The sequence below is a fragment of the Lepidochelys kempii genome, chromosome 11, assembly GCF_965140285.1.
Source record: "Lepidochelys kempii isolate rLepKem1 chromosome 11, rLepKem1.hap1, whole genome shotgun sequence".
In the NCBI taxonomy this organism is placed as follows: Eukaryota; Metazoa; Chordata; order Testudines; family Cheloniidae; genus Lepidochelys; species Lepidochelys kempii.
In genome coordinates this window covers 60,460,171-60,475,750 of record NC_136390.1, presented here as the reverse complement: position 1 = coordinate 60,475,750, position 15,580 = coordinate 60,460,171, and the positions used below count along the sequence as shown (strand labels likewise).

At 44.2% G+C, this 15,580-nt stretch overlaps 2 protein-coding genes across 9 annotated transcripts in view; one reads left to right on the top strand and one right to left on the bottom strand.

Moving 5' to 3' along the window:
• ICA1L (islet cell autoantigen 1 like) overlaps positions 1-7,151 on the top strand; it is a 55,344-nt gene extending 48,193 nt beyond the window's left edge. For all 4 annotated transcript variants that reach the window (XM_073306460.1, XM_073306457.1, XM_078848023.1 and 1 more), the window contains 3 exons: positions 1,100-1,357; positions 2,954-3,052; positions 5,709-7,151. In XM_073306460.1, coding sequence (XP_073162561.1) covers positions 1,100-1,357; positions 2,954-3,052; positions 5,709-5,824 — 473 coding nt within the window. In that variant the 3' untranslated portion in view covers positions 5,825-7,151. The remainder of the gene's footprint in view (positions 1-1,099; positions 1,358-2,953; positions 3,053-5,708) is intronic.
• FAM117B (family with sequence similarity 117 member B) overlaps positions 1-15,580 on the bottom strand; it is a 118,617-nt gene that overhangs the window by 10,335 nt on the left and 92,702 nt on the right. Inside the window, exon 9 of one of the 5 annotated variants that reach the window (XM_073306450.2) lies at positions 14,349-15,511. The exons of the other annotated variants lie outside the window; for them this stretch is intronic. The gene's annotated coding sequence lies outside the window, so the exon portion shown is untranslated. Of the gene's footprint in view, positions 1-14,348; positions 15,512-15,580 lie in introns of those variants that run through there. 5 annotated transcript variants of the gene reach the window in all.

The window sequence follows — 15,580 nt, the reverse complement described above, 5'->3', positions numbered from 1 at the left end:
GCACCAACTTTCCCTGGTGCCGTTGGGTGCTCGTGCCTCCCCAGCCCTGCCCCGACTCCACCGCTTCCCCGCCCCCATTCCAACCCCTCCCCAAATTCCCACCCCAGCCCCGCCTCTTCCCTAAGAGCACCATGTTCCCCCTCTTCCCCCCTCCCTCCCATTGCTTGGCACGTGAAACAGCTGTTTTGTGGCAGCAAGGGCTAGGAGGGAGGGGGGAGAAATGGAGTGGTGGCACGCTCAGGGGAGGAGATGGAGCGGAGGCGAGTTGGGGCGGGACGGCAGGGTGGGGAGCTGCTGGTGGCTGCAGAGGATCCACCAATTTTTCCCCATGGGTCCTCCAGCCCTGGAACACCCACAGAGTTGGCACCTATGCTGGAAAGTAGCCAAAAACCTTGAGGGGTCATCAGTCCTTGTTTAGAGCTTCTTTGTTAGAAGTCCAGTCCAAAGAAGTGAAGCAGATGTTTCCAGGGTCTTTATACCCTTTCCCATGTGGATGAAATTTTACTGTCCCAAACAAAGCCCACAGCACAGCTTGTGGAAAAGTACAGGCACAAGATGGAATCCAAGGTCACATGAGCAAGTCACATGCCCTTACATGGCTTTGACTCACAGGAGCAGCCACTGCCCACTTGGAGTCTCAGGCATCCACAGGAAGGCCACGTGTATACTAGCACTTATGTCTGCAAAATTTGTGTCCCTCAGGGGTGTTAAACCCCCCCACCCACCCTGAGTGACATAAGTTCTGGGGGCATAAGCGCTCATGTACACAGTACTATATTGGTGGGAGAGTATGTCCCACCAACATAGCTACCACCCTTTATGACCCACTAACTTCAGTAAAACCACATGCAGATGTGAGGGTCTATCTTGTTATCTTGTCTTCCATGCAATATGAATTCATATTTTGGGCCACATCCTGCTTTCAATAACGGAAGTATAAGTCAGAGTGAACTTATGGGCACATAGTTGTAAGAGCAGAATATGACCCTTCATTTGATATAAAAAAAATTAGCAGGAATTTAGTAATCATGAAGACCACAGTCTATGCTATTATTTTCTCAAAAAATGCTCTTCCCACTTACTTTCTTTCCTCCTTCAGTTTCAAGCAATCTGCTGGTAGATTCTTTGGAAGGAGAAGATTTTGACAAAGAGCTGTCATTCCCGGATAACATACTGAGTCCCTATTCTGCAAGTGCTGGAGAGATCGTCCAGGAATGTCAAAATGTGTTTGGGAGTCCTCATACCAGTCTCCTTTCACAGAATCCTGCTACAGATTCAGAACCTCTGCCTAGTTCATCTGGATTCCTACCTTCACAGCTCTTTGACCTTGGCCTTCATGCTACTGGAGGCTTCAGTAGTAAGCATCTGAAATACTCAAACTATAGATATCTTTTTTATGTTTGTACAAAAGGCCAGGTGCTTCTTCCATTTGACAATACTGGCAAAACTTCCATAGAAAAAAATTGGGTGCAAAGATATTAGGGACTAAAAAGAACATTCTTGCAGTAATGATATTGCACTAGAGGTTGGGCAAGTACTGCTGTGATGAAGCTCAGAATATTAACTAATCCAGCCAGGAAATCTGTAAATCATCACCCTTTCCAATAACAAAATTTTGCTTCTTTCCAAAAATAGTGTGCTTACCGTCTGGCAATTTATAGACATAACCAAAATCTATTAATTCAGATTTGGAAACATGTAGCTCTGCAATTTATTAAGGTAGGTCTTGATCTTCCAACCTTATGTGAATAGCCCTCATGATGTCAATGGGACTGCTTGCATGAAAAAGGATTATTTATGTGGGTAAAACTTGCACAAGTCCTGAATTTGTCATGTATACAATAGTGCTTTTGAATCCACAAAATATGAGCGAAATCTGCTAACTTGATAGCACATGTTGAGAAAAATCTCCACTGTCCTTACTTTTGGTGACCACACACTCTATCTATAAAATACACACAGTTTAGACATTTTAAATATTTATATTTTCTGCCTTTTATTTCTACCGTTTTATAATATAGTAAAAAATGTCAGATACAGACTTTGAACTGAACTGTTGAGTTTGAGTTACCCTAGAATTTCCAATTTCTTCTAGAAAATTCAATGAAAATGTTGGGGCAAATTCTGTGTTCAGTTACACAAAAGTGTAAATCCAGATTACCTTCAGTTTATCTTGGTTTACACTTGTGTAATCAAGAACAGAAATAGCAGTATGAAATATACTTTGGGAATATTAAGTATCACACTGTAGCATGTTTGCAACTGTGGGACATCCAGAACTCTCCTAAAAAGTAGGAGGGGATTACTGTTGATACATTTAACATTTTGTAGGTGGTTAATATATCCTTAGGCTATCCAAAGCAAAAAGTCTGAATCCTATCAGCGTTAGTGCAAGTTCATAGTTCATTGCATTTACCACAACATAATCAGTGTTCTCAGCGGCGTATTAATGCCTAGGCCGACAAGGCCTAGGCCTGGGGCGGCAAATTTATAATAGCAGCCAGAGGTTGCTTCCCCCAGCACTGGTTCATGCCCTCTGCTCCTGGCCCTGCCCAACTCCACCCCTTCCCCGCCCCCTCCCTGCCCCATTGGTACCCTTTCCCAAATCCCCGCCCCCTCTCCTGAGCGCACTGTGTTCCCTCCCTCTTCCCCTCCTTTGCAAACCTGTTTTGCGCACAAGCTCTGGCAGGGAGCAGGGAGAAACAGGACCCGGCTGCGCGCTCAGAATAGGAGGTGGAGGCGAAGTGCAGGTGAGCTGGGGCAGGGAGCTGCTCGCAGGTGGGGAGGGGGGGAGGGCGCGGCAATGGCAATTATTTCAGGGCCTAGAGGCAACAAAATCATTAATCCGCCACTGAGTGTTCTATGTGGGATCTATATGTTGCACTCAAATGATGTTTTACAATATCTTTGGTATGTGGTTGTTGCTCGGTAATCCATTACTTTTTCCTCTAAGGCTGGACATCTCACTCAGAATCTGTGCAGTCTCTTACCCACTCACTGCCTGGTAATCAGCCATTCCCTTCACACAGCACTCCAAAGATACCACCAACATGTAAGTTATTTCTGTATCTTTGCAGAAGCGAGATTTCTTCATAAGCAGTGTTTCATATGTAACATTTTTGGTTTATTATTGCAAACAGAATACTTTGCTGGGGAGAGACAAGATAACTCTGAAAGTAGCAATATGTTTGTCCACATCTCTCAGTACTGAACAGTTAAAATAGAACCTGGATATTTACTTTAGCACATGGATCTGTGAACACTATCCTTCTGTACTTTATTTCAAGGTTGGATGCTAGTATCTTCCAGCAAAGACTGTAGCATCATATCAATACCAGCTCACCAGTAACTAATGTAAACACTTTCAAAATGGGATTGGAATTTGGGGGTCTGACTTGTAAAAGATACTGTACACTTATGGTCATATTTTCAGTAATTTACTGGCTATATCAACCAGTGTCTTGCTGTCAGCAGATGTAGAGTCCAAAGTAACTTGGAGAGCTGAGAGTCTATACAGCAACTGCAGTGCATGTGCTGGTGTATAACAAACCCTTCTCAGTTTCATGTGTCTGCATGTTTCGCTTGATCCAGAGAATTTACATGCTGTTTACAGTGAGAAGATTTAATCCAACCAGAGAGCAAGAAGGGAGCTTTCTTCAATAGGGATGATATAATTTTTACTACTGTTTTATTTGAAATTAATGCTTACATAACCAGCGTTAATTTTTTTAAAATGAAGTTATAAATACCTTATATATAATAATGTTCCATGTTTCACTAAATTTATAAAACCCACAGAGTTTTGATTTAAAAAACAAAACAAAAAACATCCGTGGTTGCATTTGTATGCAAATGAAGTGTGCCTTTCACTGTAATACAATTTGAAAGGGAACTAGATTCTACTCCTCAATGTGCATCAGTAAGACTGCTTACTTAAGGTATGTCTTCACTACAGAGTTAACTCAGATGGCAGCCAGGGAGCACCCTGGTTGGCCTACCCCAGATCTGCGTGGCCACACTGCAAAGCCCTACCCAACTATGTCCACTTGATTATGTGCACATTCGTGCTGTACTCACTGAGGTGAGGGGCTAGGACTTCTGGAAGCATATCCCATGTGTAAAGCTTCGGACTCACCCCTGCGGCACCTCCTGATGGTAGTGGTTGGGAATTAGCTCGTCCAGCCACTGGAGCACCCTCTACAGGCTGGTGATCCACCTTACTGCTTGCCCTGGGTCCCTTTCTCTGGGGTGCTGCCCCCCTGGCAGTACCCCCACACTCTCAGGTTCTGGGTCTCCCCACCCAGGGAAACCCCCACCCTTTAACCTCACCTCGCCTCAGTCTGGGTTACTGCCAGTCCCCACTTAGCCCCTTGGATCGGGGGCAGACTGCAGTGTATATGCCACTCATCACAGGCAAGGGGGTTTTGGAACTGCTGCCTCCGCCTACCCATGGGCTGCCCCACTGCAACCCTGCACCTATTCGGCCAGTAGTCAGGCCTGCAGCCTGAGGCTTTCCAGTCTGGAGCTCCCAGCTCCTCTGGCCCTTCCCCAGCCCTGCTCCAATCTAAGTGTCCTGCTCTGTACCTTACAGCCAGACCCTTCTCCCTCTACAAGCAGAGGGAGACTGACTGGGCTTCTGGCTCACAGCCTCTTATAAGGGCCAGCTGGGCCTGATTGCGCTGGCCACAGCTGTGGCTGCTCCCTTAATCAGCCTGGGCTTTTCCCCTACAGCCCCAGCCCTCTCCCAGGGCTGGCCTCAGCCCCGTCAGGGCCAGAGCAGGTAACCACCCTGCTACACCATGGTTTCGTGCTTCAGTAGACTGAGCTTCTCTGTGATTTTTTCCCCAGTGAATTGTTGGAAAACTTGTCTGTCCTTCTGGGCACATGGAGGGAAATGTGGGAATGCATTCTCACAGTCTTGGTACCTGTGATGTCATTATTCTACTGGTTCTCCAAATGTCCATGATGTCTTCCAGGAAAAACAGGGTAGAAAAGACCTGAATTTCTCATGTAAAAAATAAGTAGGGGAAAAAAACAAACTTATTTTAGAAAAAAATCAGACCTTTGTGCCTCAGAAGATGCCAAAAATGGCACAAATCTATTTTCTTTCCCCTACTCTCAACATCCAAATGAGATAATCAGATACTATAGCGATGGGCAGCAGGACAGAACACTAAGAAGCACTTGGCATAGGAACAAAACTGGACCTATAATTTTTTATTTTTCAAGAGGAAAAACAAACACTCTTAGCATATAGTATTTGACGTTTGCCACAGTGACACACTCCAGTAATGTACTGCATATACTTAAGGGGCAGAGAAAAAGTTTGGAGTGGATTTTGTGTCTAAATTTTCATCTTTGCATTATGAACTGTTTTTTGGGGGGATACTAATGAAGGTTTTTGTTTCAGTAACACTTCAAACCATTTTACAGTGCATTTATTGAAAATTAGCTTTCATGCACTTTGTGGAATAGCAGATAAGCTAATAATTTATCTTCATTATTGAATAAGCTGTTCTGAAGTGCTAATGGAGTTGTTAATTTAGTCCAGTATCTATGGTCTTTGATTAAAGAGAATATATAGCAATTATCCAATTCATTTTACTAAATAAATGTGATAAGGCCAACTTAAATATTTTATTACATAAAAGGTCTGGTTGGGTCAAAGAGCAGTTCAAGAATGTAATTTTATTTGATATTTTTTCTAGCTATGGCGAGCAGTAACCAAGATATGTCAGCCTGGTTCAGTCTGTTTGCAGACCTGGATCCCCTTTCAAATCCAGATGCCATTGGGCGCTCAGATGATGAACTCCTCAACGCTTGACTACAGTTACCCAATGGGCAAGCTCGTATTATGTCTCACGACAGCGGCCTTAAAATACAGAACCTTACTTCCTCATGCTTTTCAAGAGAGGATTTCAGATTCTAATCCAGACATCGAAACAACATAGAAACTGTAATCATAATGTCAGACAGTATAGTCCCAAACTACAGAGAAAGTATTAAGGGTGCTGTGGAGAGCATTAGAGGAAAGTCACTTTATCTTTGATGCCTTGGTTTTATGGCTATTTTCAATGTTCATATGAAAATATGGCGAGCTGTTCAGGATCAACACTGAAAAGGCTCAGTTTCATCAAGACAAAATTACAAGACAAGCAAAGCTAGATCAGACTAGTTACTTTCCTGCATGCCCCTTCCCCCCAAAAAAAGAGTTACCTTACGTCAATGTGAAGATGTTAATTTCCTGAAAATACTTCAGAACAGATAGTACCTTGGCTCTTTCACAGGACCTTCATTAACCCTCAGGAAGATTGTACATCTCAGGCCAGACCCTCTAATCTGGCCAGTTAGAGGCTGGACTAATGGGGAGGGAGCAGAGGTGGTTTTACATTGTCTTTGTGACTTCCTGATCCTGGGGAAAGGCATGGGCACGTTTGGCTCCCAGCACAACTTTGAACAGCCTCAGGGCTACTCTAAATTGCACTAAGCTGCCTGTGGTTCCAAGGGCCAGAGCACAGGAGTACTCCAGTCACATCCACTTTTTACAGGCTATTCCCTCTCTGGTAGGCCAGGAAAGACAGAGCCAGTAGACTAGCTGTGAGAGAGCTGAGAGGATCCCTGGGTACCTGGTTAAACTGGCTTTATAGCCTCTTTGCACTGACAGAGCAGCACAAAAGGCCGATACCACGGGCAGGACACAGCCTATTCATTCAATTAGCCTTAGACAAGAAAGCACAGGCCAAATTCTGCCTTTGTTTGTAACTGCAGGTACTTTAGAGGGGCTGCAGAGGTGGTAATCACAGCTGAAGCTGGCTTACAGTATATGCCATTAGAGTAGCAGTTATTCTAACAAGGAGCCATTTTATTCATCAGTTTCAGAAGCTGTAAAACTATAAACCAGGTAGAGATGCAGAAGAATTACCCAGCTACTCCTCTGTAGAGACAGAATTTTTCATTGTATTGTTAAATAGAATAAGTATTTTGTTAAAAAGGGAACAAGTAGAGCTCACCTCTATATTTTGATCCTTTTAAGAGTGGGAGAGATTTAACACCTCATTACATGATCACCTGCAGCATGCTGGAGAACGCACTCCCCCACATGTACAGTAACTTCTTATTTTTTTATTTTGATTTATAAATTAAATCTGGTTGGGCAAGTTTGTATCTTTTTACCTTCATGCTGTTTGCATGCTCTTCAGGTTGCTGGGAGCGCTTTACTGTGATTCAACAAGTTTCTTAAAGAGGAGTGTTAACGGATTGGCAGAATTAGGGTATGATGTAAATCTTGTTGTAATTAGGTGAGTGGATGATGTGTGATTCAGGTGCATGAGCGTACCTGCCCCCATCCCAGTTTGGCGGTGGTAGGGTCATAACTAAAGCCAGGTACCTGGTGTGGGGTCAGATTAGCCCCAGACAGATGGGGCTGTTCATTAAGACATAACCCTCAAGTTCCCCAAGACTCTTTGCAAGCCACAATGGAGGCCCTAATTTTCTTCTTAGTGCAAGACAAGGGATTCTTGGTACTTGTGACTGACACCCCCCAAATTCTAGCAAATCATGCTACTCTCAGCTCTGGATCACAAAGACACAGCAACAAGGTTGCTGCGGGGGATAGAAGAAACCTCTCTACAAGCCCATTTAACACATTGTTCAAATAGACACTCACTGGTGCATCATGGAAATCTATACTGTATTGCTAAACAGAAATGTCATTTGGACATAAAATATGAAGAAAAGCAAAACCAAAAATTGGTCACGTTCTTTGAAAATGAATGTAGGAATTAATGAGATTCCATGTTCGTGCTTGTCAGGATAAGCAGAAACTTTAGACTGGAGCTCCATTTTGCTTGCAGCAGTTCGTTTTCAGGCTAATATTGAAATACTTCATATAAGTAACTACACCAAGACGGATGCAAAAAGTGTTATCTATTACAGATGTGCTTCTGTATCAAAACAAGTCCAAGAGTCTTTGATCTGTAGCAAGGTGCTGGGTGCGGGCTGAGGACCTTTTCTGATGCACACGCTTTTGCTGCACACCAAGGCCTTGTCTACACTAAAGGGAAAGGTCGATCTAAGCTACACAATTTGAGGTACGTGAATAGCGTAACTCAAATCGACGTAGTTTAGATCTACTTACCACGGGGTCCACACTATGCCACGTCGACAGGAGATGCTCTCCTGTCGACTCCCCTTACTCTTCTCGATCAGGTGGAGTACAGGAGTCAACGAGAGAGAAATTGGCGGTCGATTTAGTGGGTCTTCACGAGACTCGCTAAATCAACTACTGATGCATTAATCGCCATAGTGCTTATCCTCCAGTAAGCATAAACAAGCCCTGAGAGGCAAGAATTTACATACCTCTGTACGCAGAAGAGTTTTGTGTTAACACTGTTAGGGGCCTGCCTAGTTCCTACCACACATTGCATTGGGGAAGGTCTACAATAGTTCTACATGGTCAAGGTAGATCTGGTGACCTTTCTTCTATTCAAAATAGTCAAAGGATTTGGGGGCAGTAGGGAGGAGAAGGGAAGGGAAGGCAAGTAGCGTCCCAGTGGTAAACTTTCTTTGAAGTGCTGGTATGCTGGTTGGGGAACAAGAGCAAGGCGAGACTGGGAAACAGTTGAAGTCTGAGCCCAGGGTTGATAGCTGGGAGTAGAAGGTTGTGGAACTAGGGCCTGGGTACTGCTAATGAATTGGGAAGTGATAAGGCTTACTCGTACATGGCAGTTCTACTCGGGGAGAGGGGAAGGGAACTGGAGAAAAGGTGTAGTGATGATATATACAGATGAAATAGAATTTCCTCAGGAGTCTTGGGCAATGCAGCCTTCACCTGAGTATTTCTTTCAACCGTTGAGGGAAATGGGCAATCAATGGACTCCCCAAAGGCCACTCTAGCTCTTATAACGTCTCCAGGAGTGATGGTTTCAGATAATATATAAAACTAATTGAAATTCTGGAAAGAGTAATTAAAATACAGAAATGAGGGGGAGGGGGAATTGTTCTTGTCACATGGAAAGAAAGCCCTTTCCCACCCCTCTGTTAAGCAATAGCAGAAAGGCAAGTCAGTCTCTCAGTTGTCCTGAGGACAATTTGTGGTGGTGGGGGGGGGGGGGGGGAAGAAAACGAACAGTAATGTAAATTTTCCTATCCAATAATTTCCTTTCTGCTAGCAGCATCTCCCACAGTTCTGTTACATCTGACATCAAAATTGTGCCACAGTTTCTCAGTTGAATGCAGTAGCCTGGGGCAGAATGAAGGAAAGATAATATCCTGGGAGACAACGAAAGGAGAGTTCACTCTGGGGAGAAGTGTCTGTGGAGTTCTCAGCACCACCTTATCCTGGAACATGCAGTAAGTTTCCTGCATAGATAAGGCTGCCACCTGGGATAATCACCTAACAGACCTAATGATGACCAATAAACACGTTTTGATGGAGAGATAGAATGCTGATACTGAAGTCATAGGGCTGAAGTAGTGAACTATTAGGGCTTTCAACACCAGTGGTAGGTCCCATTTTGGGAAGACTGACCTGACCACCAGTTTGGCCAATCTCACTACTCTTGAACCTGGATACTTGGGGGTTCTTCACTGAGGAACACAAGGATCCTGCTACTAGAATGCTACTGAGAGCTGATACCTGGCTGAAGATCTTTGTCCACGCCTTCTTGGTGGAAGTCTGAAATAGCTGGGATCCCTGCACCTTACTGCAGTGTGCTCCTGGCACCAGACACTGACCTTGGCCCGGATGGAGGAGTAGGCTTTTAGTGTAGAGACTCTCGTGGATGAGAGCCAAATCTCTTATGACTGGAATAGAGGCAGAGTGTTGCCAACACTTCTTTTTCAATAGCCAGGCTGAGAGTGGACGTTGGTCTGGAAGGAGAAGAGGACCTGGAAAAGAATGTCTGGTCTCACTAGTAGCTGTGATATTGGTTCCCGTTTCAGCTCTATTGGGTCATAAAACCAGAGTCTCCTTGGCCAGTGCGGGATTATCACTATAATCACGGCTTGTTCCCACTTTGTCCGGATACTTTCCCTAGCAATGGGAAGGATAGGTATGTGCATACCAGGCCTTAGGGCCATTTGTGTGCTAGAGCATCTATTTTTCGGGTGTAGTTCTTTGGACTTTTTGGGTTCCTTTTGATTTGCTAACAGGTTGGCTGACAGCAGACCGAACCTCTGCGAGATCAGGTTGAAAACTTCTTGTTTCAGACATGATTCCAAGTTTTTGACTTTGCATCTGCTCAGCCAATCCACTTTTTGGTTCAGGTCTCCTTTTATGTGAAGTGCTATTAAGGAAGAAAGACTGTTCTTCACATCTGATTATGTGTATTGCTTCTGCATGTAGCATCAGGCTCCTTGTCCCTCCTTGGTTAAGCAATGTATGTGACGCTGGTCGTCTTGTCAGACTGAACTAGGATGTGATTTCCCTCTAGGTGGCTCTGGACCCTCCATAGGTCCAGTTTAATAGCTCTCAATGCCAGGAGATTGGAGCCTTGGGAAGAGGAAACAGCATCAGATTCCTTGTGCTGTTTCAGGTCCCCAACCTGTCAGGCTGGCATTGGTTTTGAGAAGCAGAGGATCTGGAAGGTCTATGGGGAGGCCCTTGTGGACATACCCTAGAACTGTGCACCATCTTAAGGAGCAGAGTACCTATTTGGGACCAGCACCTGATCTGTCATGCACTTGGGGAGTGGTCCCATACTTTGAGCAGGCAAGTCTGGACACATCCGAGGTGTGATCTTGTTGATGGAGTAATCCCAATGCATGATGCCAGGAAGCCCAGTAGCTGAAGACACCGAGCTAGGATATCATGCTCTTGGATAAGGGATCCTGGATCTTTTGGAACCTGTCAAGTGATGGGTAGATCTTCACCACCACGGTGCCCATGTCCACTTCCAGGTGAGTGATCCTTGTTGAAGGAATCAAGGAACTTTTTTGCTATTACTGGGCCACATGTCATAGATCCAGAATCTGAGTCATGGTGCTGTGCACTGAAGCCTGGATTGAGGCGCTTATTAGAATGATGTCCAGGAAGGGGTATAGGTGAGTGTGCGTGACGTGAACCTGGCTATGGTCACCCCAGGCATCTTTGTAAAGACACTGGGGGCCAAGCAGAGACTGAAAGTGAGCTTTTGGTATTGTCAGTGATCTGTTCCATAAGCAAATCTCAGAAGCCTGCAATTACATGGATGTATGGGAATTTGGAAATAAGCATCTGCCAAATCCACTAAGGTCAGGAGGTTTCTTTGAGATAGGGAAGACACTGTAAAAGTAGAGTCTTCATCCAACAGTTTGTTTCCCTCATTCGCTTGTTAAGCCTCTTGAGGTCAAGGATGACTCTGACCCTTCCACCCCTCCCCCCCCTTGGGTTTCTGGATGATAAGTAGAAGAACTGTGAGAACTTCTCTTATGAGGGAACCTCGTTCTATTGTTCCTATGTTCAGGAGATGAGAGATCTTGTTCCAGACCAGTTTGCATTGGTAGAGTTGCTGAGATGGGAGACTGGATGAAGAAGGGATAGGGTGAAGCCCGTATCTCCAGGGAGTAACCTTGACTCACTGGCTTGTCTGTGGTTGATGCAGACCATTCCTCTGAGAAATGGGTGATTTTGCCTCTTCTGTTCAGATCTGGGTAGAGGCACTTGTTGTCTTAATGGGGTTTTGGAAGCTGTGGAGCCTCCTCTGGGGTTTCTGCTCGAGCCTACATCCCAAGACTTTTCCTTGGCAGGTCTGCTGGCCTTCCTCTGAGACTTTTGTGAGGAGCATCTTTGCCTGAAGTCAGGTTTTTATTTCCTTCTTAAAGCACTCAATGCAGAAGGTAGGGACTGTTTGTATTTTGCAGTATTTTCTGCCACTATCTTACCTAATTTTGCTCCAAAGAGGAGATATCCCACTGTAACATTACCCAGTGTACAATCTGGACTGATGGATAGCTGTGTCCCCTCAAAAATTCTCCAACCTATGGTGCCTTCTACACTGCTTCACTGTGAGAGCAACCACTCCTGGTCTGCCCACACACAGCTTCCAGCATGTAAATCACCCCCAGCTATACTGTATGAGTGGCGTAGGCTGCCAGCCACTCAGCAATTAGGTTCCAGAGCAACACCAGCAAATTCCCAGTCCCAGACTTCCCCCCAGAAATGTGCGTGTCAGGGTGGTTTGTGTCTTTTAGGGCCCTAATGTCCCCCAGACAGGACATTGTATTTATCAGAAAAATGTGGCTGTGAGGGATACTCTGAGGGTGGTGGAAGAAGCTTCAAAATCCCTTCTGAGGGTGGCTTCCACTTTGCTGTCTGTTGGGTCCTAGGGAAGAATTCCCCTTCTGAAGGGATAACCATGTTCTGAGCTAGGAATGCTGCTGCAGCATCAACTTTTGGTACTTCAGTAATAGCATACATTGGTTCTTGGAGCTTGTAGAAACTAAGGTCATACCTGTTAATGAGTTAATCTTTTTCAGGTTTTTCCCATTCCTCTCAGATGACATCCTCAAAGGAGGAATGCACAGGAACTGCTCTCTTGAGGGAGCATTTTGAGGGGAGATATTTGCTTCAAGGCTTATCCTCAGGAGCCTGCTCAGGTTGGATCTTAACTGTGGACACAACTTTTTTGCATGTTGCCACAAATTTCTCAGGGGGAGAATTTTTTCGTTGCATTTTTCCAAGTCCTGCTCATATTTGGGGTCCGAACTTCTCCCCCGAAAGAGGAGAGGTCTGCATTAGAGGATGAATACCTTCTGGGGATTTTGGGGTACTTTTTCTTCCCCTTCTTGAGAGTTTGGGGAGGGGGGGCAGGGAGGCTAGACTTTTTGGTGTGTCCAAAAAGTCTTTATGGGCATGGGTGTCCAACTGTGGCCAGAGTGAGTACTTTTGCAGCTTGCCTTATGCAGACCCATTTTAAGACTTGTGGAGGAACTGGTAGCTCCTCAAGTGCTTTATCTTTACAGTCCTTTGTCATCCCAGAACTTACCCCCTGAGCCAGATGGATGAAGTCCTCCTCATCCTAGAGCAAAACAGGGAGATTCTCCTATCTCCTGGTCAGGTTTTTCTGTAGTAGAGTCATGCTTACTTGGGGCGGCAGCCTATCCAAATCAGAGCCTTGTGCCCAAGAGCATTAGGGTCGGCTAGCTGGGAACAGGCTGGGTATCATTCATCCTCTGCCAAGCCTGGAGAAGCTGCCTCACATATGGAGCACCATTTGGATTTTGCCCTGTGCTTGCATGGCTGCTCTGCCATGCCTGAAAGGGGCAGAAGAACTCGGCAGAGAGGCCCTGCACGGGAGGCTCTGGGTAGCTGTACTGTGACCTTGGGGCTCAAGCCCCAGGCCAGGAAAGAGGAGAGGAGGCTTGAAACAAAAGAAACAAATGCTCACTCCTGTCTGAAAGTGGATAGAAAATAATAAAGGCGAAAGAAAAGGGTGGGCGTTTGTGAACGGCCACTTGACTGCTGGCACCAGTGGGAGAAGGAGGTGTGGCCAGCTCGTGCTGTAAGCACAGCTTTGAACCATCTCTGGAAACTGAAGTGCAGGACAGCAGCGCAGACAACAATTGTGGGAGACACAAGACTGCAGAAATTTCAGCTCCAAGCGAATGCTGTGCAACAAGACAGGCGTCATACAGTTACTTACACAGAGCTACCTACATTGGCTTTTACCAAGCACAGTAGAGTGGTCACATTTAAGAGTTTGTCAGTTCCCTTACATAGCTACATATTACCTCTGTATTTGCAGTTTTCCCTAGGCATGCCCCACAGCAACTATAGGGAACACTGCCAATATCAAGGAAATGGTATTTGGCTCCTAAAACCAAGTCAGAAAGTTCAAGTTTGACCATTGTATTACAGTACAACCATCTGCATTTGCAAATGCTGAGGACTATCAATACATAGCACCTGACTTGACTATAATAATGCAGAAAAAAGAACCAGCAAGTCAGTAATCTAATAGGCATAAGCACCACATGGAACCTACAAGGCTAATCCATGCATATCCAAGAAAAGCAAAATAGTTGGAAAATCCCAGTTTAAAAACCAAACAGAGAAAAAAAAACATGTAAGTTGCCTTATATCTTACAGCAATAATATTCAAGAAATATAAATGAGAACTAAATCAACACTACAAAGGTGAATTGCTATCACAATAGAAATATCCAAGAGTATTTAAATGCTACATTGCAAATGTTCCTTGGCAATGGGGATTGAAGAAACATGGCCTGAACCCAGATGATAAACTCAAAACGTGCAGAAAGTGAACTCATAATGTAAATACTCAATTCAATTACATCAAGTGGTTGATGCCTTATGGTGCTATAGGTTAGAAGCACTGTAGTAACACAGATGTTTAATTTGCACAACATGTAAGAGAAAATCCATAAGTTTCTGAAACAAAGCGAGTCCAGGATCAATCCCTGTTACACTGTAAGATGCTTTTGCATTTAATGAGTCACACTTCAGAAGGTTGTAGAGCAACTGCCTGGGGGTAGGAGAAAGCGCTTATTGCAGATCATTGGCCGGAGCCTGAGTTATACTTGCAGGCCTGATAATGACTTGCGGTGTAAATATTTCTGCCTACAAGGGGAAACTGACAGGCCTGAGACATTTCCTCATAGCTGACATCATCCTACCCCAGGTTTATCTTCACTATCTCAAACAATAAATTATGATTATTTAAATGGAGGAAATTAATACATTCTCTATTGTAAGTATATTGGGACAACACTCAATCTCAAGAATTAAAGAACTGTCTTCTTTGCAACCTGACTGGACAGGATCAATCTTTCCATTTCTTTTCTCTTCATACACTGCTAAAAACCCGTGCGAATTTGAAAGCACTCCCGATGGCCTGAGAAATTCCCCAAAAGATTTTAGTATAGTAACCTGCTTTTCATTAGTCACACAGGTAACAATCTGCCTTTTAAAAGCAACTCTGAACTTGAATGTCTTTTAGTTACTTCAACAGAAAAAAAAAACCACACACAAAACCAGTCTAGTAACATCCAATCTCATCAACAGTTTCCTAACAGTCATGAGGAGAGATTCCTTTTTCATTCTGTGAATTTGATTTATCCTAAGCAACTTGATTTTTATACAGCTTTCATTCTTACGCTTTTGACCCATAAGAAGAATAAGTGAAAATAATTTATTTGGTTTCTGCAATTTTGTAATATTTCCAAAGTCAACTGGATATCAGACAGATTTCTGAAATGCAAAGGAGGATCTGTTAAAAATAAAAGGAGAATAGTGAATCTTTTTTGTCTGTTGGATTCCTTCTAAACTTGTAGTGACTGGAGACAGATTAGTGAAGATTGGGGAATTATGGCACTGGTGTGTTGCTACAGTTAAGTACTCTTAGTGGTTGTTTAAACATTTGCTAGTCTTAATCTATGGCAATTTTACAGAAAATCTCTTACCTGAAGGCAGGTAACAAATTGGCAACATGGTCTCACTTCGTTGTTTTTGTTGTTGTCTGATGTCTCCTATAATTCTAACCATGCTGCAAGGCATGCAGTGTCATTTGTACTAGGAAAAAATGGCTAGGGTTATTTCTAAGGGTATCCAAAGACCATTAACCAACCACCAGGGAAAAAC